Source organism: Eschrichtius robustus, chromosome 20 (assembly GCF_028021215.1).
Source record: "Eschrichtius robustus isolate mEscRob2 chromosome 20, mEscRob2.pri, whole genome shotgun sequence".
NCBI classification, from domain to species: domain Eukaryota; kingdom Metazoa; phylum Chordata; class Mammalia; order Artiodactyla; family Eschrichtiidae; genus Eschrichtius; species Eschrichtius robustus.
The window spans coordinates 48,902,832-48,924,229 of record NC_090843.1 but is presented as its reverse complement, the minus strand read 5'-3'; the positions used below and the strand labels follow the sequence as shown (position 1 = coordinate 48,924,229).

Genomic DNA, 21,398 nt, shown 5'->3' with positions numbered 1-21,398 from the left:
CTATGCATAAAAAAAATTTTTTTTGAACAAAAATTCTTTGTTTTGGTTTTAGTTTTGAATATAGGGAGCAATTACCTATAATCATTAGTCTGTAAAACATCTGAATTGAAGTGCTATACATATGTAAGACATATTGTCAGCCTTAGGACATTTAAGCTAAAAGGTTAACAGTATTACTTATTTTGAAATACATAAAAGACTTAAAAATTTGTTAGAAAAATTACGAGCCATATTCTGATGAAATGAAAGCAAATAATAGAATTGGTAAGAGTGTATATATGAGAGTTTTTAGATAGCAAGAAACTTGACACAAGAGAAAGCCTTCGTTTTTGAGGAAGACATTTTTCTTAAAGAGGATGGTACCGAAAACTTTAGGCCAACTACCATATATACATGATTTTTTTTTTTCACATTTAAAAGTATGAGAGGGCTTCCCTGGTGGCGCAGTGGTTGAGAGTCTGCCTGCCAATGCAGGGGACACGGGTTCGAGCCCTGGTCTGGGAAGATCCCACGTGCCGCGGAGCAACTAAGCCCGTGAGCCACAATTACTGAGCCTGCGCGTCTGGAGCCTGTGCTCTGCAACAAGAGAGGCCGCGACAGTGAGAGGCCCGCGCACCGCGATGAAGAGTGGCCCCCACTTGCCGCAATTAGAGGAAGCCCTCGCACAGAAACGAAGACCCAACACAGCCATAAATAAGTAAATAAATAAATAAAATTAAAAAAAAAAAAAAAAAAAGGTATGAGAAATGGGCTTCTCTGGTGGCGCAGTGGTTGGGAATCTGCCTGCCAATGCAGGGGACACGGGTTCGAGCCCTGGTCCGGGAAGATCCCACATGCCACGGAGCAACTAAGCCCATGCACCACTACTGAGCCTGTGCTCTGGAGCCCGCGAGCCATAACTACTGAAGCCCATGTGCCTAGAGCCCGTGCTCCGCAACAAGAGAAGGCACCGCCATGAGAAGCCCATGCACCGCAACAAAGAGTAGCCCCGCTCACCGCAACCGGAGAAAAGCCCGTGTGCGGCAGCGAAGACCCAACGCAGCCAAAAATAAATAAATTAATAAAATAAAATAAATTAAAAAGAAATATGAGAAAGAGTTACACTTATTTGGAATATATAATTTTAATTTTATAGTAAAGGGTTGTATTCTGGGGGGAAATGACTGAAGCATTACTTTTTGAGATTTAATGTAAATATCTGACAGCTACTTAGCCTAGCTGTAGTGCTTTAAATGCTAGGTAAACAATAAGTGTGACCAAGACTGGTCATTTTGATACTGGTCTGACACACAGATGTATCAGGAAAACCACTTTTTAAGGAAAAAGTTGTAATAATTCATTTGTAGTTTTAAGATGGTTAACTAAGGGAAATAGGAAATGAAAAGAAAAAGGAGCATCGTCTCTGGAGTTGTTGTAAAGCCTGTTCTTTCTCAGTCACTTCAGTACATTTTATTGCTGTTAGTGTCCGTCCCTGAACCACACAGCAGCAGCTTCATTCACTGAGGCTCCCAAACCGTTGTGAGCAGTTTCAACATTCTGTTGGCTTAACCTATACTGTACTCTGGAGGTGAAATGGATCTTTTCTTGATCCATCCAGAATCTGGATTCTGAGCCAGCCAGGCTTTAATGCTAAGTAGTTGCTTAATGTCTATTGACTGCTTAGATCAGAAAAGTTAGGCTGTCTGTAAATTTTAAGGTGTTTATTTGCAGAGAAAGCCAAAGTATTTTAAGTACCTTCTTCACCTTATCTTAATTATTGAACATATTGAATACTATTCAGACCAAATTAAAAGTCAATTACCATTCTTTAAACAAAACAAAAAATTAAAAATTTTAAAAAATGCAACCACATGAAACTTAGTTCTTCAGGTTATAATTTTCCATGGTCAATTTCATTGGCCAGAATTTGCATTTAACTAGATTTGCATTAGTATGCTTAACAGATGTCCTTGTTATAATATGAGGAATGAGCCTTATTAACCTTTTATCTAAATCCTGTAGCTGCATTAAAAGTACACAAGATAGTCTTAGTTTTAGTGAAGTCTTGTTTTTAAATTAAATTGAGATATGTTTGTTTTCTGGTCAAATTAATTAAGAAAGTGGAACTGTTATCCTCTTTTTAAATGAGTCCGGTAGCTCTTACCCAATTTGTCTAACTGCTTGGTTTATCATCGAAACTTCTGGCAAACTAGCTCACACTTTGGTTGGCTCTGGCCTAGGCTTTTGTAATATTTCCTTAACTGGTATCCCTGCTTCTAATTTTGTCCATTCTCCATGTAGCAGACAGAGTCATCTTTAAAAAATATCTCAGATCGTGTTACCCATTTAATTCTCTGATGACTTCTACTTTCACTTAAAGACCATTAATTTTTTTTTTTTTTTTTTTAACTTTTGGCTGCACAGTGAGGCATGCGGGATCTTAGTTCCCCAACCAGGGATCGAACCCATGCCCCCTGCACTGGAGGTGCAGAGTCTTAACCCCTGGACCACCAGGGAAGTCCCAAGGCCATTAAACTTTTTAATGCAGTCCTGCAGAGTCCTTCACAATCTGGCCCTTGCTTTGTTCTTGCACTACTCTCTCCTTTACTTTGCTTTCTCTACAAGAGGGCCTTGACCCAGGCATTATCCCTACTTCCCTGCATATTTGTTCACTTTTTTCTGTTGTTACTTGGGCTAGAAGGTAAGCTTTGTAAGGACAGGGGATTTGTCTTGTTTATTGCCATTTCCCCAGGCCTAGAGTAGGACTGGCACAAAGTAGGCACTCAAATAGTTGTTGAAAGAATGAAAGAGTTCAAGCTAGTTTAGTTTATTTAGACTTTCCTTGTTTTCCAAACCACTCCTCTTAGTCATAAAAATGTGATCATTCTCCTTTCTTAAAAACTGGTCTGATGTGGTTATTGTTAGGATTTGAAGGGGCAGCATTCATCCAGTCTCTTGTTCCATGTTCTTAGCTTTATTTTGTTGCGGAGATTCCTGTGTTCTGGCAATGAAGTAGACCAGTGACTTATAATGGCAATGCCATGTCTAGTTCATGTCTTGACTGCCAGGAATTATAGTCCTTGCCAAAAGAGGTCAGCTTCTCCTTGAACCACCAGAGGCCATCTTGGAGGTTTAAAGGAGTTAGAGAAAGATTCTTTAGGTATACGAGTTAAAGAGACTTCAGGAATAAGCTAGCATTTATTTTGGAGAAAAACTTTCTATGATCTTTTTAAAGCCATATTGCTCACCATTCTGGTCTTTGTTAGAATGATATTTGAAGATTAAACTGCTCCAGTTTCAATTATACCGTGTCTGGTGATAGATAACGCAACGCAGTATGGTACCTACTATCACCTGGGTGATAGTACCTGGGTGATTGGCCATAGAAAGTCCATTCTACATAGCCTATTCTATTCATATAGAGAGTCTCTTCTACATCATCCTTACCTATGTACTGAGATCTGTTCTCTGCTGTCTTTTCTGCTCTGCCGGCACCAGTTGGGCACTAGTGTTGACGTAGTTTGAAGGAGAGGGATAGACCATAGCATTTGTCCTTCTGCAGCCCACATTGTCTGCATATGGTTGATGAAATTTTCCTTTGGAACAATGCTCAGCTATTTCCCCAAATGCTAAAATTTTCCAGTTAAAAATACAACTTCATAGCTACTCTCCTCCTCCCTGTGTATTCTAATTACAATAAATTAGGAAGAGCCAACAAGGCTTCTTAATAAAGAAGCAGATAAAAATGAGGAGTAGGTCCCTTTGCTACTTGAAGCATGGGGTGTTTGTTATCAAGAAAAATAGCCAATATGGCTGGTAGAGTGGTAATTGGAACCAGGGAATATTACTTCTGCTTAATGAATATTAAGAATTTGCTGTCATTTAGAACTAGATGTTCAAAAGATGTGATGAAAAGACAAATTTTTAGCTGGGATAAATCTAGATAATTTGTTCTATAGTGATGAATTATGCTTCCCATGGATGACCTACTTAGAAGCATGGGGTTTCAGACAGAACTGTAGCATGTTGTGTTGAACTGAATCAGAAGGCCTTCTGTCCTTGGGGATAATTGTGGCCATGCTTTTAATTTTTATAGATCACTTTAATATTTCTTAGGCAAAATAGAGGAAATAGAGACCATCAGATGTCTGGCTAACAAAGAATAATTTTTTGTCCTCCATATTAATATTTATATTAAAATGTTTATATTATATATAATTATTAAATTTAATTATATTTATCATAAAATTGTACTATATAAAATATTTATAGTATATATTATATTAAATATAAAATTTAATTGGTACAATAATTAGAGAAGAGCTTGGGATATTGTTCCTTTATGGAAATAATTTTTATTTTCTGGAGTAGTTAAAAATATGCAGCGCTTATACTCATTTGCCATTGTTATAAGGGATTTTTTTTTTGGCTGTGCCGTGCGGGTTGCAGGATCTTAGCTCCCTGACCAGGGATCAAACCTGGGCCCTCGGCAGTGAAAGCGTGGAGTCCTAACCACTGGACCGCCAGGGGATTCCCATAAGGAACCTTTTTGATTATAGGCTTATTTAAATAGTTTTAAAATTTTAATATTCTAAAATTTTTTCCTTCAAGGCATTCATTTATTTTCTCAATTAAAATTAGCTTGAAAGCGGCCTATTTTAACTTTAATTTTAAACCTGCTGCTTCATTATTTCTTTGACAGTCTCACTCAAGGTTAGGTGGGTAGGCCTTAAGAGAAGCAAAAAAGCCCTAGTTTAGATTCACCAAAGCATTTTTTTTTTTTTGGTTAAATTTTTTTTTTTTAATTTATTTTATTTATTTTTCGATCTGTTGGATCTTCCTTGCTGCGCATGGGCTTTCTCTAGTTGCGGTGAGCAGGGGGCTATTCTTTGTTGCAGCGCGCGGGCTTCTTATTGCGGTGGCTTCTCTTGTTGTGGAGCACGGGCTCTAGGTGCGTGCGCTTCAGTAGTTGCAGCACGCAGGCTCAGTAGTTGTGGCTCGCGGGCTCTAGAGCGCAGGCTCAGTAGTTGTGGCGCACGGGCTTAGTTGCTCCGTGGCATGTGGGATCTTCCCAAACCAGGGCTCGAACCCGTGTCCCCTGCATTGGCAGGCGGATTCTTAACCACTGCGCCACCAGGGAAGTCCCTCACCAAAGCATTTTGAAACTAAATCACATCTGTATAATCCTTTATTAGTTAAAGCAGCTATCATTTCACTGCTCTTCCAAAAGGAAACCCAAAATGGTACTAATGAAAACATGCTCATTCATTTTCTCCCAAATTCACTGTAATCTCTCTCTCTTGCTCTAATTTTGGACTTGTTTTTAAAAAGGAGATCACTCTTGGATTTCTATGTGGAAGAGATTCATGTTCTTTGATTTTTTAAAAGGCCTTTTATTATACAATTACTTCAGAAACTAGATGGGATTGTTTTATTGTAGTGAGTGCTAAATTGCCTCAGATTCTTTAACAAATGAGGCAGGATACGAATGAGTAGAAATGTCACACTTTGAAAGGTAGTATCATACAAATAAATTAATTATCCCCACTCTTTGGTATTGCTGTCTTGTAAGTCTGTATGATCAAGCATAAGTAAAGCTCTTTCATTGTTGCCGTCTTTACAGTGCCTCGTCTCCTCCAAGCCGTTTCCTTTCCTGTCTCTGAGGCCTGCCCTGTTGGAATGGACATGGTGACAGGTCTGTGCTTTGGCAGGAGTTGCTGCAGGTAGCCAGAACTGCCCTGAGGAGCTGAGCTGCGAAGAAATCTGAATTTCCTCAGAATGTTGGTTTTCTCTTCTGAAAATATCACTGGGAATACAGAGGGTCCATGAGAAAAGCAGAAAAGGGACTATGACCAAGAAAAGGGTTGTTGTAATGAGTTTTAAGAAGAGAGATGAGGAAGAATGGATGCATTTTAAAGGTTACCATGAGGGGGAACTTTAAAGGTAACACAGAACACCTGTTGAAGACCTGCATCTTGCTAAGGGATCCTGAGTGATGGTGATTAAGGAGAAACAAGTCCTTTGCTGTCTTGGAAACTAATAGGCTTTTTGATATTGTTGATTGACTTAATTTTGAAGATTTTGTTTAACATTTTGAGTTAAGGATTCAAAGGTAGGTTTCTTCTGAAACTGGTGAGGGCCTTTGAGTGGTAGGATACAAATAAAATTTTTAAAAGGTAATTCTAAAAAAGGGATTATCAGGGTATCAGAAGAAGAATCAGGGTATTAAGGTAGGCAGATTTCTCAAGGACCAACAGTGGGACTTGTTTTAGTTACCAAGGAGCATCTGAGTTATTGAGTATCCGACTGAGTATCTGATTATTGAGTATCTGATTCATTTTTTCCCATTCCTAACTTAGTAGATCAAGGATAACATTGTAGACATGTACAGCTGACCTTTGAACAACACAGGTTGGAACTTTGCAGGTCCACTTATCTGCTGATCTTTTTCAATAGTAAGTACTACAGTACTACACAATCCGCAGTTGGTTGAATCCAGGGATGAGGATACAGATGAATCGCTGATACAGAAGGCCGACTATAAGTAACACTATTTTCAACTGTGCGTGTGTTAGCACTCCTTACCCCCGCATTGTTCAAGGGTCAGCTGTATAAGATATCCAGGAGGGTTCTTCAGAAATGGAAAAGTTTCTGGGAACATCTGTGCTGGTGATAGTTGTAGGATTTTGGAGATAACCAGGGAAAAAGCACACATCTCTCCTAGGGCCAGAAAGGCCCAGAAGTTCAAAGGTCACAGGTATTGTACAGGCATTGGATCTTCTAAAAGATTTGTTGTTTTAAGTATCTGGAATAAGAGGACGGTGGCTTGGCCCATTTTAAGATAACTACATTTGACCTTTGAACAAAGCAGGGGTTAGGGGTACTGACCCTCTGTGCAGTTGAAAATCTCTGTATAACTTATAGCTGGCCCACTGTTTACTGTGTTCCTCTGTATCTGTGACTCCACGTCAAAGATCTGCAGATTGTGTAGTATTTTAAATTGAAAAAAAAAATCTGTGTCAAAGTGGACCCACACAGTTCACATCTGTGTTGTTCAACATGTGGGGAATTTGATTGAAGGATAGACATGACTCCTTTGAATTATTTTTGCAATTTTTCTGTAAGTCTGAAATTTTCTGAATATAAATTAAAAAAAAATTGAGCCAGAGTTGCTGGATTAGTCAACAATGCATCTGAGTATTTTAATTAACTTACACAGTATTTGTGTATGGGGTGCTTCCTGACTTTTGTGGTCACCATTCCTTTTCTGTATTACTAACTTGTGTTAACAATAATTTTTAATGTCTGGCATAAGAAAGAGAAAGAACACTGCTTAGCCATCAGGAGATGGGTGATTCTCTTAGTGAGACCATGAGAAAATCACTGTGGCTGGGTCCCTTAGCTCTTCATCTGAAATTTTTGTGGGGAGCTGGATAAGCTGCCTTCAATAACTAGGTTGTAGCAGTTCTGTGATGATGGGCTCCTGATTCCCTGACTCAGGGAGATGTTATGTTATTGTCAGCCACTTGAAGAAGGCCCAAGCCTTCTTACACATGTAAATTGAAAAGATTGAAGAAGTCAGAGCTAGAAGACACCGGTTAACCATCTGATCTGCCCTCCATCTGCAGCACCCGCTTGTTTGCAGCACACCCTCTAAATTGTTTTGACCAGTGCTCTCTTTTCTAGCCAGTCATCATTTTTCCAGAGACTTGACTTGTATTTTTTTAAAATAAATTTATTTTATTTATTTATTTTTGGCTATGTTGGGTCTTCGCTGCTGCGCTCAGGCTTTCTCTAGTTGCGGCAAGTGGGGGCTACTCTTCGTTGCGGTGCGCGGGCTTCTCGTTGAGGTGGCTTCTCTTGTTGCAGAGCACGGGCTCTAGGCGCGTGGACTTCAGTAGTTGTGGCACGCGGGCTCAGTAGTTGTGGCTCGCGAACTCTAGAGCACAGGCTCAGTAGTTGTGGCGCATGGGCTTAGTTGCTTCACGGCATGTGGGATCTTCCCGGACCAGGGCTCGAACCCGTGTCCCCTGCATTGGCAGGCAGATTCGTAACCACTGTGCCACCAGGGAAGTCCTTTGACTTGTATTTTTAGTCACCCTTTCTTTTAGTCATTTAGAAAAGGAATGTGACTTTCCCTAACTTTAACATTCTCCAGTTCTTTTATATTTAGACTTGACTTTTGAAAACTATAATTTTCTATTACAGCAGAGATTAACAGGCAGGTGGACTGTTTTCCTCTAGAATCACGAGAGGGTTTAGTTGATAAGCATTTGAATATCTAGCAATAGTAATTATATTATCGGAAAATGATGGGAATGAAAGTCAATTTTTAGAAAAAAAATTAAGAATTTAAGTTTGTGCATTAAAAAAAATTGCTAGGTTAGAAAATGTAACAGGAAAGTATCTTTGCTCTTACTAACCCTTTAAATATGATACCCTAAAAAAGAAATGAGGTAAAGATATAAAGAAATAGACACTCTGCTCTTCTATTGGTGAGGATATAAATTAGTTTATTCTTTTTTGGAGCTAATTTAACAATGTCTATTAAAACAAAAAAGATCATGCATGCTAACTTGAGTTCCACTTCTAGGAATTTATCCTGTAAAAATACTCATTGCAGCACTGTTTATAAAAGTGAAAACTTGAATACTGTTCATTGTTAGGAAATTACGTTAATAAATTATGACATCATACAATGGATTCTTATACAGCTATCAAAAAATAATGTAGGAAGCTTTTTAAATGTTAATATAAAGTACACCTACTGCTATTTTTAAAAATTGTGTTAAACTATACAAGACAATATTAAACATTTTAACCTTTTGTAAATGTACAGTTCAGGGGCATTAAGTGTGTTCGCAGTGTTGTATAACCATCACCACTTTCTACATCTAAAACTTTTTCTTCATCCCCAACGAAAATGCTATATTTATTAAATAATAACCTTCCCTTTCCCCCTCCCAGGAGATTTAAAAATATTGACATGGAATACTGCCCAAATACATAATTAAGTGATAAAGGAAGATTGCAAAATAGTATAAATACTCTGATTCTACTCTGGTAAATTATTACTATGTTAAATATAAGTGTAGGAAAATCTGGGAGACTACATATGTTAAACAATGGGGGATACAATGGGAGATTTTTACTTTTATATATTTTGGTAATTTTTTGTTTTAAATAATATGTGTAACTTTACTAAGCAGAAGAAAAAGATATAATTTAAGTATTGTACTAAAACATGCTAATTTGGACGCCTCTGATTTTAGGTAACAAATAACAGACTTTCCTGTGTGGTTGCTAAATTTGAGGTTATGTAGAATCTAAATACTTTATTAAAGTAATTCTTTCTTCTTTTCACAGCTAGAGTTGGGAAGACATCACTGATTATGTCTCTGGTCAGTGAAGAATTCCCAGAAGAGGTAAACATTTTGATTTCTTAACTATATTTAAAATGTTTTAAATTTTATCAAAATTGAGTTAAATAGAATACATTTTTGCATGTGGTTTCTTTCTGATAGTTATGACTTCTAGAAAGGCTTGTGGTAGTTTTTACAAGACATCTCTGAAATATAGTGTAGGAGAAAGAGTCAAACTAGTTCTGAGTTCACTAAGGCCTTTGTGTTTCTTACTTTTGATCTTGGCTAGGACATTTGTCATCTCTGTGCCTTAGTTGTCTCATCTGTAAAATGGGAGCTGAAAGGGATGTTAGAGATATCTAAGCTGTATCATCCTCTCTTAATGTTTTTCGTAAGCCCAAAGTATAGAACAGATGGAGTATTCCTTTAGTTGAAGTAAGGGCAAAAGGTCTGGCTCCCCGCCTGCCTTCCATCTGACACTCCCCAGTCTTTGAGGCATTGGAACCACTAGGATTCTGACACACATATTTGAAAACCTCAAATATTATCCACCTGCATCATTTTACAAATAAAAAATATAATTCATTCCACCTTTGCCTACCTCAAAGGATTGTTATGCATCTCAAATGAGATAAGCTTAGTAATAATACAGAGCCACCAAAAGTTAGGTGGTTTTGTTATTGCTGGCAATGTATTTATTTATTACATTTTGGAAGTTCCAGTATGGGGGACTGTTGGCTAAGACCTTATGTAAAGTTAAGATATTGTTATGAGGAATGGGATCAATGCAAAAGGGATGAAAATTATTTCTTTTTATTTTCTTTCTTCACATAGTAGGTATTATTAGTGCCACGGTTTGCATTTATCATTTCTTTACTCTTGTTTAATTAGGAATATCTGTGCAATTTTGCTATTTAGAGAGGAATTTGATGTATTACGTGGTAGTTATTTCAAAAATTACAACTGCCATGTGACCACTCATTGTTTCTTTTTTTTTTAAATTTATTTATTTTTATTTTTGGCTGCCTTGGGTCTTTGTTGCTGCGTGCGGGCTTTCTCTAGTTGTGGCAAGTGGGGGCTACTCTTCATTGTGGTTCGCGGGCTTCTCATTGGGTGGCTTCTCTTGTTGCAGAGCACAGGCTCTAGGCGCGCGGGCTTCAGTAGTTGTGGCACTCGGGCTCAGTAGCTGTGGCACTCGGGCTCAGTAGTTGTGGCTCGCGGGCTCTAGAGCGCAGGCTCAGTAGTTGCAGCGCACAGGCTTAGTTCTCCGTGGCATGTGGGATCTTCCCGGACCAGGGCTCGAACCCGTGTCCCCTGCACTGGCAGGCGGATTCTTAACCACTGCACCACCAGGGAAGTCCCACTCATTGTTTCTTTTGCTTTTTTTTCTCTTAAATAAGATAGTTAAATAAATCATAGCTTAATTTGTAAAATGGAGTGTATTTTCATATGTGGTGTGTGGAATCAGTAATGTTAATTAGGATCACTCAGGTTATAATACCTAAAAGTTTTCTGTGATAGTTTAACTTAGTTTAGAATTGTCATTTTATTTTATTTATTTTATTTTTATTTTTTTATTTAATTCCTTTATAAGTTTATTTATTTATTTATTTATATTTTTGGCTGCGTTGGGTCTTTGTTGCTGCGCCCAGGCTTTTCTCTAGTTGCGGCCAGTGAGGGCTACTCTTCATTGTGATGCGCGGGCTTCTCATTGTGGTGGCTTCTCTTGTTGCGGAGCACGGGCTCTAGGCATGCGGGCTTCAGCAGTCATGGCACGCGGGCTCAGTAGTTGTGGCTCAAGGGTTCTAGAGCTCAGGCTCAGTGGTTGTGGGGCACAGGCTAAGTTGCTTCATGGCATGTGGGATCTTCCCAGACCAGGGCTTGAACCCATGTCCCCTGCATTGGCAGGCGGATTCTTAACCACTGCGCCACCAAGGAAGTCCAGAATTGTCATTTTAGCATAGTCCTTTTTGGGCGTGGATAAGGGGTTTTTCTAAGTAATAGGGTCATTAAGCATAAGGCTTATGTAGCCAGTTATCTTCTAGAAGAAATGAATTTTGATAATTTATTAATTTATTTGAGGATTGTTTTAGATTAACATAGGTCTTCATTTGCAGAGTATCTTAAGCCTTCAACAAAATAGAATGAAAACTACATTTTAAAAATCTAATTTTGAAACACCAAATTAATTTAGGAGCTGAAGTATCCTTAATATGTCCTGTGCCCACACAGGTATAAATGTGCATGTTTTTTTTAAAAAAAGTGTTTTATCGTATAGTTTTCATATATATTTGCATCTGTGGTAAAGCATAAAAATAAGCATTTAAAAGTACAATCAATACTTGTAAAGATAAGTATTGGCAAAAGGGGCTACTATATGGATAAATTTACATAATCTGTTAACAAGTTTGATTGATAATATTCAAAGGTTTTTCCTTTTTTATATTTGTTTGCAAATGAAGGTTCCTCCCCGGGCAGAAGAAATCACCATTCCAGCTGATGTCACCCCTGAGAGAGTTCCAACGCACATTGTAGATTACTCAGGTAGTAAATGTCTTCTTGTAGGTGAAGCTGTAGAGTTAATTTAATAGTCCTTAAAAAGGTACTTAACTGAGCTTTAAAAAATGTTTTAGGAAGGGTGTTCCTTTTCTCTAGCAGTAAATGATCATTTAACTTTTTGTCTTACCCCACACCCCAAGAAAAGCCTCCACCTTGCAGTTCTCTGTCCCTAATTTACTAAGTTGGGTTCTGTAATAATGAAAAAGAAGGAGGGATGGCAAATGACCAGACAAATGATACCCTCCTTGAATTTGCATGTTTGCAGAGAGAAGTTCTGTGTTAATTTTGTTATCAGACATTCAGGCATGCTCTGATGATGTAGAAAGAGTTCTAATTTGAAAATTTTTTGAGTTCTAAATTGGTTCTTTAACTTGTCAGACTTTGTCCTAAAACAAAAAAAGCTAAAACAGTTATCTTGCTTACAGTATATGATAATGGAAGCACATCTGTATTGCTTTTAATAATGTAAAGTTTTTCTACACACTACTACTTTACTTTTTAGTCATTAACTTATTTTACTTTGTTCTGGGACTTCTTTTGGAAAGAAAGGGAAGTTGTAACAGGTGTACCACTCTGATGAGAGATGTTGATACTGGGGAAAGCTATATATGAAGGCAGGAGGTATATGGGAAATCTCTGTACCTTCCACTCAGTTTTGCTGTGAACCTAAAACTGCTCTAAAAAATGAAATCTATTTTTTAAAATGGGTATAACTACATTAGTAATAATTTGTTTTGCTGAGCTGGTATTCCATATATTCCAAAAGTGAAATACTTCGCAGTCTGATACATATGACTGTTGAACACTTAAAATGTGTCTGGTCTAAATTGAAATGTGCTCTAAGTATAAAATATAAGTGGATTAAAAAAAAATAAGTGGATTTAGAAGACAGTATGAAAAAAGGAGTGTATGATATCTCATTAATAATTTTTCTATTGATTACATATTGAAATTTTAATATTTTTGTTATTTTGGGTTAAATTAAAAAGTCATTTTACCTGTTCCTTTTTACTTTGTTTAAGGTGACTACTAGAAAATTAAAAATTTCATGAATGGCTTGTATCATATTTCTCTTGGACAGCACTGTACTAGAAGCTGAGGGGAGTTGGATGTTTTCTGCTACAATCAGTCTCATAACTAGCTTTATTTACAGAATTGTTCTTTTTCAATATGTGTAGCCACGTACTTAGATTCACTTCAGCATTAGAATCGAGGCCTTAACCCATTGATTACTCAACATTTGAGAAGATATTTAAAATATGGCCAATTTTTTAGCATAAATTGAAATACCATGTACTCATTTGTGGTATTAGTTTGTATGTCAGAAATAACATGCATTTTGGGGGGAAACAGTTAAGGTAAAGTGATCTAAATTAATACGTCAATAATTGCTTTGGTCTTCATTTGTTTACTTCTCCATTCTAGCTATATATTGCACTTATCCTCTGCACCTGTAGGATTATAGGCATATCCACCCATTGAGACCAGTTCTAGCCAGAGATACGGGCCAGTGAGGGAATTTTTTCTTTTTTTACTTTTTTTTTAATATTTATTTATTTATTTATTTTGGCTGCACCGGGTCTTAGTTGTGGCACTTGGGATCTTAGTTGTGGCACTTGGGATCTTTTAGTTGAGGCATGAGGGCTTCTTAGTTGCGGCACGTGAACTCTTAGTTGGGGCACGCATGCAGGATCTAGTTCCCCAACCAGGGATCGAACCTGGGACCCCTGCATTGGGAGTGCTGAGTGTTACTCAGTGGACCACCAGGGAAGTCCCCAGGGAATTCTTGACTCATTATCATGCTCCAGTTTTGCTTCTGAGGCCTGGTTAAGATTACTTCTATCTGCTGTCTAGATCTTAAGCTTATACTGCCCAGATTCTAACCTGGCTTTTTGACCCTGTGTGTATAGACTCTTTGTCTGGGCTTCTGACTCTAGCTTGGGTTTCTGATCTCTTTTCCCATTCCCTTCTCAACTCTGGATCAGATGCCGGCCCAGATTTATCACACAATGCCTTCTGCTCTTCCGTGCCTGAGTTATCTTCATGTAGACTTGTCTCTCAGTGCCAGCCAGCTTCCTTATCATAGTTCAACTCTGCTTTCTCTGGCTTGCCCTTGTCTTTGCCACTTGTCTGGCACTACACCATGTAAATGGCATGAGGGGTGAGGGATGTTTTGAGGGATGTTAGATGGGTGTCATATGGATTTTAGCTTGGCCATTTGTTTTTATGAAAGTGTTTAAAATATGAAAAGAAATTTTTGACTTTGTCATTTGTAGAAGCAGAACAGAGTGATGAACAACTTCATCAAGAAATATCACAGGTAAGTTAAAAAAAAATAGTTCTAGGTTCTATTGTGGCAAAACAGTGATGATTCTGTATCTACCATTTCATTCTCTCACTTACCAAGAGGGCTTTTTCAGTTCTTTATTGTTACTGCTGACTTTGAGAATGTATTTTTGCTGTAAATCCTTTGGAACCTTTTTCTCTTAGAGGCATGCTAAGTTTTTTAGTTTTCAAATTTTGTTCTTTGTTTGGCCCAAATATATTAGCTAGTTGGTAATTAAATGCTACTTTTGTGTTATTTTAAAATGACATCAATTTGTTAATTTTTCTTGTAGGCTAATGTTATCTGCATAGTTTATGCTGTTAACAACAAGCATTCTATTGATAAGGTACGAATGTGTGACATTTTTTCACTATATTTTGTTAAATTTCAGTGGGGGCACTTTTAAAATTGATCCTCAATTTAGAATTTTAGGGGTCAAGGGTAGAGTATTTTTCAAAGAAGATCCTCATCATGGCTTAGTTCTTGTTAATTTTCATTTTAGGTAACAAGTCGATGGATTCCTCTCATAAATGAAAGAACAGACAAAGACAGCAGGTAGTTTTTTTCTCTCAAACTTTGTATATTGAAAAATTTCAAACTTAGAGAAAAGTTGCAAGAAATAGTATAATGAACATCTGTAAACTATTTACTTAGATCCACTAGTTAACAGTTTGCCATATGTGCTTTATCTATAGGTCTGTCTGTTTACACACTCACACCTTTTTTGGGAGGAATTATTCGAGGCAGCGCATATATTTGAGAGCAAAGCAGAAAATAGAGCTCTGGGACTATAATGTGCCCTCTCTCTTGAGATGCCCTTTTGAGGATTGGCAATACCCTAAGTCATTGAGTGCTCACCATGTGGTATATGTAAGAGCACAAGACTTGGAGGAAAATGAGTGACCTTGGAAATCTGGCTTGGCCTCTTATGAGCTTTAAAACTTCATTGAGCCTTAGTTTCCTCATCTGTAAGTGGGTAATACTTCTCTTGGCTACATGTGGTTATTTTGAGAATCCAGTGAAATATAATGCATGTATAAGTGCTTTATAAGTTCTCTAAAAATCTTTATAGAGATGTTCATTTAGGAATTCATGCAGGGAGATTTCTTTGAAATTCTTTGTAAGATATATGTATGATAGGGAAAAAGCAAATTCTGTTTTTTTCTGAGCAGATTGGTGGTACTAGGTATAAATGTTTTGAGCTTTAAATGGAAACAAAACATTCTCTTGTGGTATTGTTTAATTGAACATGTTATTTGTGAAGCATTTGAGTCTTTTTCAAAAAAATTTTTATTGAGATATAATTGACATATAACATTATGTTGGTTTCAGGTGTATAACATCATGATTTAGTATTTGTATACGTTGTGAAATGGTCACCACAATAAGTCTAGTTACTATCTGTCATCATACACAGTTAACTTTTAGTATTTACTCTTTTGGCTACTTTCAAGTATGCTCCACAATATTATTGACTATAGTCACCATGCTGTGCTTTACATCCCTGTGGCTTATTCATCTTATAACTGAAAGTTTGTACCTCTTGACCCCCTTCACCTGTTTCACCGACTCCCCACCTCCCACCCACTTCTCTGGCAAGCACCATTCTGTTCTCTGTATCTATGATTTTGGTTTTTTTTTTAGATTCCACATATAAGTGAAATCATACAGTATTTGTTTTTCTCTGTCTGACTTAACTGTCCTTAGCCTAATTCCCTCAAGGTCCATCCATGTTGTTGAAAATGGCAAGATTCCATTCTTTTTTATTGCTGAATAATATTCCATTGTATATATATTCACCACACCTTCTTTATCTATTTATCCATTTATGGACACCTAGGTTGTTTCCATATCTTGGCTATTGTAAATAGTGCTGTAAATGAACATGGGGGCACATATATCTTTTCAAATTAGTGTTTTTGTTTTCTTTGGATAAATACCCAGAAGTGGAATCGATGGATTGTGTGGTAGTTCTATTTTTAATTTTTTGAGGAACCTCCATAGTGTTTTCCATAGTGATTGCACCAATTTACATTCCTACCAACAGTGCACAGAGGTATATGAGGGTTCCGTTTTCTCCACATCCTCACCAACACTTCTTATTTCTTATCTTTTTGATAATAGCCATTCTAACAGGTATGAGGTGATATGTCATTGTAGTTTTGATTTGCATTTCCCTGATGATTAGTGATGTTGAGCATCTTTTCAGGTGCCTGTTGGCCATCTGTATGACTTTTTTTTGGAAAAATCTGTATTCAGATCCTCTGCCCATTTTTAAATCAGATTTTTGGGTTGTTTTTTTTTTGGCTGTTGAGTTTTATGAGTTCTTTGTATAATTTGGATATTAACTTCTTATCTGATATATGATTTGCAAATAATTGTCTCCCATTCAGTAGGTTGTCTTTTAATTTTGTAGATGATTTCCTTTGCTGTGTAGAAATAGAAATTTTTAGTTTGATATGGTCCCACTTGTTTATTTTTGCTCTTGTTGCCAGATCCAAAAATTCATCACCAAGTAACTTATGCCTATATTTTCTTCTCGGAGTTTTATGGTTTCAGGTCTTACATTCAAGTCTTTGATCAAAATGGTCTTACATCCATTTTGAGTTAGTTTTTGTGTATGGTGTAAGATAGTGGTCTAGTTTCATTCTTTTGCATGGGGCTGTCCACTTTTCCCAATACCATTTGTGGAAGAGACCATCCTTTCCCTATTATATATTCCTGCCTCCTTTGTCATAAATTAATTGACCATATTGTTTGGGTTCCATTGATCTATGTATTTGTTTTAATGCGAATACCATACTGTTTTGATTACTATAGCTTTGTTATGTAGTTTTAAATCAGGGCGCATGGTGCCTACAGATTTTTTGTTCTTTTTCAAAATTGCTTTGGCTATTCAGGGTCTTTTGTAGTTCCATCCAATAGGATTATTTGCTGCATTTCTGTGAAAAATGTCATTGGAATTTTGATAAGGATTGCATTGAATCTGTATATTGCTTTGGGTAATATGGACATTTTAACAATATTAATTCTTCCAGTCCATGAGCACAGAATATTTTTCTGTTTCTTTGTGTCTTCTTCAGTTTCTTTCATCAATAACATACAGTTTTCAGTGTACAAGTCTTTCACCTCCTTGGTTAAATTTATTCCTAGGTATTTCATTCTTTTTGATGCAATTGTAAATGGGATTGTTTTCCTAATTTTTCTTTCTCATAGTTTGTTGTTAGTGTAGAGAAATGCAACCAAATTTTGTGTATTGATTTTGTACCCCACCACTTTACTGAATTTGTTAGTTCTAACAGTTTTTTGGTGAAGTCTTTAGGGTTTTCTATATATAAAATCATGTCCTCTGCAAATAGTGACAGTTTTAGGTGCCTTTTATTTCTTTTGCTTGCCTAATTTTTCTGGCAAGTACTTCCAATATTTTATTGAAAAAAAGTGGGGAGAGTGGGCATTCTTGTCTTGTTCTTTTTTTTTTTTTAATTTATTTTTATTTATTTATTTTTGGCTGTGTTGGGTCTTCATTTCTGTGCGAGGGCTTTCTCTAGTTGCGGCAAGCGGGGGCCACTCTTCATCGTGGTGCACGGGCCTCTCACTATCGTGGCCTCTCTTGTTGCGGAGCACAGGCTCGAGACGCGCAGGCTCAATAGTTGTGGCTCACGGGCCTAGTTGCTCCACGGCATGTGGGATCTTCCCAGACCAGGGCTCGAACCCGTGTCCCCTGCATTAGCAGGCAGACTCTCAACCACTGCGCCACCAGGGAAGCCCCTTGTCTTGTTCTTTGAGTCTTTTTAAATGTTAGGAAAACCAGACTAATATCTATATATTTTACACATATGGCCCTTTACTTCATTTTTTAGATTTCTTTTTTAGTTGGGCATTTTCATGCCTTGAAACTCTAAAGATCTGTTTCTAAACAGATGAACATGGTGACTCACCCTCTCACGTATTTACTTTGTGACTGAGATGGCATTGTATGTGCTACATCTTGCATCTCTGATGGCTTCTCTTTATCATTGTTTTATCATTAACATTGTTTTAAAGTCACTTTGTAGTGACTTACTGACAAAGCTGAAAGGAGCTCTCTAGAGCTATACTGTCCAAGGCAGTAGCTTCTAGTCAGTTGTGGCAATTTAAGTAAAATGAAATAAAACGAAAAATTCAGTTTCTTGGACATAGCCACATTTCAAGTGCTTGATAGCCACTTGTGGCTAGAGGTTACAGGAATGGACAGTACAGATAAAGATCATTTCTGTCATCACAGAAGGTTGTATTGGACAGGACTGCCTTGGAGGAAACAATGCCTGTATGCTCCTGACACTTGTTTTTCTTGCTGATTACTTGAACTGTTTCCAGGAGGGACTCTTCAGAGGAGTCAGTTTTGCCAGGATCTCTCAAGCACTAGCTTGAACAACTGAATTTTTAAAATGGGCTCTACTACGACAGCTTCCTAAACTGCTCTTTAGAAACTAGCTGGCTAGTCTTGTGGCCCTTTTAGTATGTCATCTGAAAGTGGCTGTCAATATTTGGAGATCTAATTGCGCTTTCTCAGGTGTGGCTATACTTTTACCCCTCCCTGAATCATGTGAGCATATTTATTTCTCTTGTGGTTGATTTGTTCCAAGGTGGTCTATTTCTTTAGTGTATGGACTTCACATTTTCCCAATACCTTCTTTCCTGGGCCTCATACCTTAAGTTTATATTTGTTACACATGTGTTCTTACTTAGGACTTCCTTGTACCATTATCACAGTGCTCCTTAGTCAGAGGTGCCCATCACTGTCGCCTGAAGTACTTTAAAACAATATAGATGCCTTTGCTCCACCCTTTGAGTTTTAGAATCTGTAGGTTTGGAGTAGGGCTTGGACATGTGTATTTTTTTTTTTAAGATCCATAAATTATTCTGAGCATACCTTTGGTTGTAAAGCAGCACATTTTTGGAAACCCTTCTGGCTCTATTAACAATCTATATTTGGGTTATGAAGTGGGCCAGTCCTTTTACACATAATAACCACACTAGGTGGTTAAATAAATGCTTGCAAGTATTTCTTTTGCAATCTGGAGTTCCAGCAAGATGATTTGCTTTCCCTTTAAGCTTTCTTGTGGGATGTACAAATAATTGTTCTCCACTGGGCTAGTACTCCTTGGTAATCCCCGTTCAGATTTCTGATAGGCCTGTCAGATTTAATTTGTTTAAAGCAAAATCCTTAATTCCCTGCCTACTCCCCACTGCCCCCCCCACCCAGATTTCTCAGTCTTTTCTGTCTCAGAAGCTCTACGCATTTTGTCCAGCCAAAAAATCTGTTTATTTTTCTTGATTTCTGTTTTCCTTCAATCTCCATATTTAATCTACCCATTGCTCCTGTTTGTTCTACTTCTAAAATATATCTCAAATCTGAATATTTCCTCTTCACCTTCATTGCCCTAATCCAAGGTATCACATAAAAAAACTTTTTTATTATTGAAAAAAAATCAAACATATACAAAAGTAGAGAGAATAGTATAACGAATCCCTCTGTATCAGTCATCCAGCTTCAGTAATTAACAACTCATGGCCAGTGTTGTTTCATTTATTACCCCTTCCCTTGGGATCATTTTGAACAAATCAGACATCATATTGTACTGTAAACATTTCAGTATGTATCTCTCAAAGATAACAAATGACTGCATTTTAAAATATCATTTGGATCATATCATTCACCTAGTTATAACCCTTCTGTGGCTTCCCTTTTTACACTTAAAATAAAACACACACTCTTTACTGCAGCTGTAATTCCTTTTGTGTCTGGCCTTTGCTCCTCTCTCCAACTCCATTTCATACCTCTTCCCCTTGTACCAGTACTCTTCAGCCACTCTGGCATTTTTCTGTTCTTTGGACTCATGGGAATGTTTTTTCAGTTTGGGGCTTTTGCACATGCTGTCCCTTCTTCCCAGCCAGCTCTTTCTTGGCTTTTCACGTAACAGATTCCATTTCATCCTTCACTCCTTGGCTCAAATGCCACCTTGTCAGAGAGATTTTTCCCTGATTACCATGTAGAGTTAGCCCCCTCCCGTTACTTTATCCCATATCCCCCTGTTTATTTCCTTCATTGCACTTACAGAATTGGAAAGTGTCTTTGTTTATTTGCTTATTGTCCATTTTCTGATTTGCACTATGAGAGTGAGCGGGGACCTTTTCTGTCTTGTGTCTGTAATGCTTAGAACAGTCCCTGGCTTATAATAGGAACTCAGTAAATATTTGTTGATTATGAACATGCTTTCCAGGGTGCTTGGGCTGACTAAGATAGAGGGTTCATATTGAGCAGATTAAGTAAATCTTATTAGTTAGACTAGGTTACAATGTACATTAAAATATAAATCTAATGTCTTTTGCCTTCCTTATTATTACAATGTGCCCTGTTTATTTCAGGCTGCCTTTGATATTGGTTGGGAACAAATCTGATCTGGTGGAATACAGTAGTATGGAGACCATCCTCCCTATTATGAACCAGTACACAGAAATAGAAACCTGTGTGGAGGTATGCCGTATCATTTGATTTTGAAATTTACGGTTGATGAATTCTCACTAAATTGAGGTTCAGAATAGGAGGGAGGGAAGATGTGGGGTGGAGTAAATTTGTTTGTGAAGTCATGTAAACCAAATAAAACAGAGAACTTGGAGATGGCCTCTGAGCTCTTTGTAGACAGTCATATTGTGATATCCACTAAGAAAAATGAACTTTTTTCAGTTTCTTCAAGGAATGTTGATAGTTTAAAAAATATTTTTAGCTCTCATAATTGCTTTCAGAGTGAAAAATTTTAAACTTTCTTTTCAGTGTTCAGCAAAAAATCTGAAGAACATATCGGAGCTCTTCTATTATGCACAGAAAGCTGTTCTTCATCCTACAGGGCCCCTGTACTGCCCAGAGGAGAAAGAGGTAAACCCTCCATCCCACCAGGCTATGTTAGTAGGGGCTGGAATGTGTAGGTAGTAACTCCGTTATGATAACGATTTTTAGTAACTCTGAAGTATTCATCTAAACTGCTAAAATTAAAATTTATTGCTTACTATACTGTTATATTTTCTAGGTACTTTTCTTCAAAGACATTCACATTAAATAGTCAGAATAATATTCCAGATCAAATATTATTTCAGGAAATACCATTAAAACAAACAGAAGAATTGGCAATTGT

General features: G+C 37.3%; 1 protein-coding gene across 10 annotated transcripts in view; it reads left to right on the top strand.

The window, feature by feature from the left end:
• RHOT1 (ras homolog family member T1) overlaps positions 1-21,398 on the top strand; it is an 80,705-nt gene that overhangs the window by 23,827 nt on the left and 35,480 nt on the right. For 9 of the 10 annotated variants that reach the window (XM_068530540.1, XM_068530533.1, XM_068530535.1 and 6 more), the window contains 7 exons: positions 9,346-9,404; positions 11,804-11,885; positions 14,177-14,220; positions 14,519-14,572; positions 14,729-14,781; positions 20,635-20,743; positions 21,041-21,142. In XM_068530540.1, coding sequence (XP_068386641.1) covers positions 9,372-9,404; positions 11,804-11,885; positions 14,177-14,220; positions 14,519-14,572; positions 14,729-14,781; positions 20,635-20,743; positions 21,041-21,142 — 477 coding nt within the window. In that variant the 5' untranslated portion in view covers positions 9,346-9,371. Of the gene's footprint in view, positions 1-5,602; positions 5,675-9,345; positions 9,405-11,803; positions 11,886-14,176; positions 14,221-14,518; positions 14,573-14,728; positions 14,782-20,634; positions 20,744-21,040; positions 21,143-21,398 lie in introns of all 10 variants that reach the window. The other variant, XM_068530539.1, reaches the window with a different exon arrangement.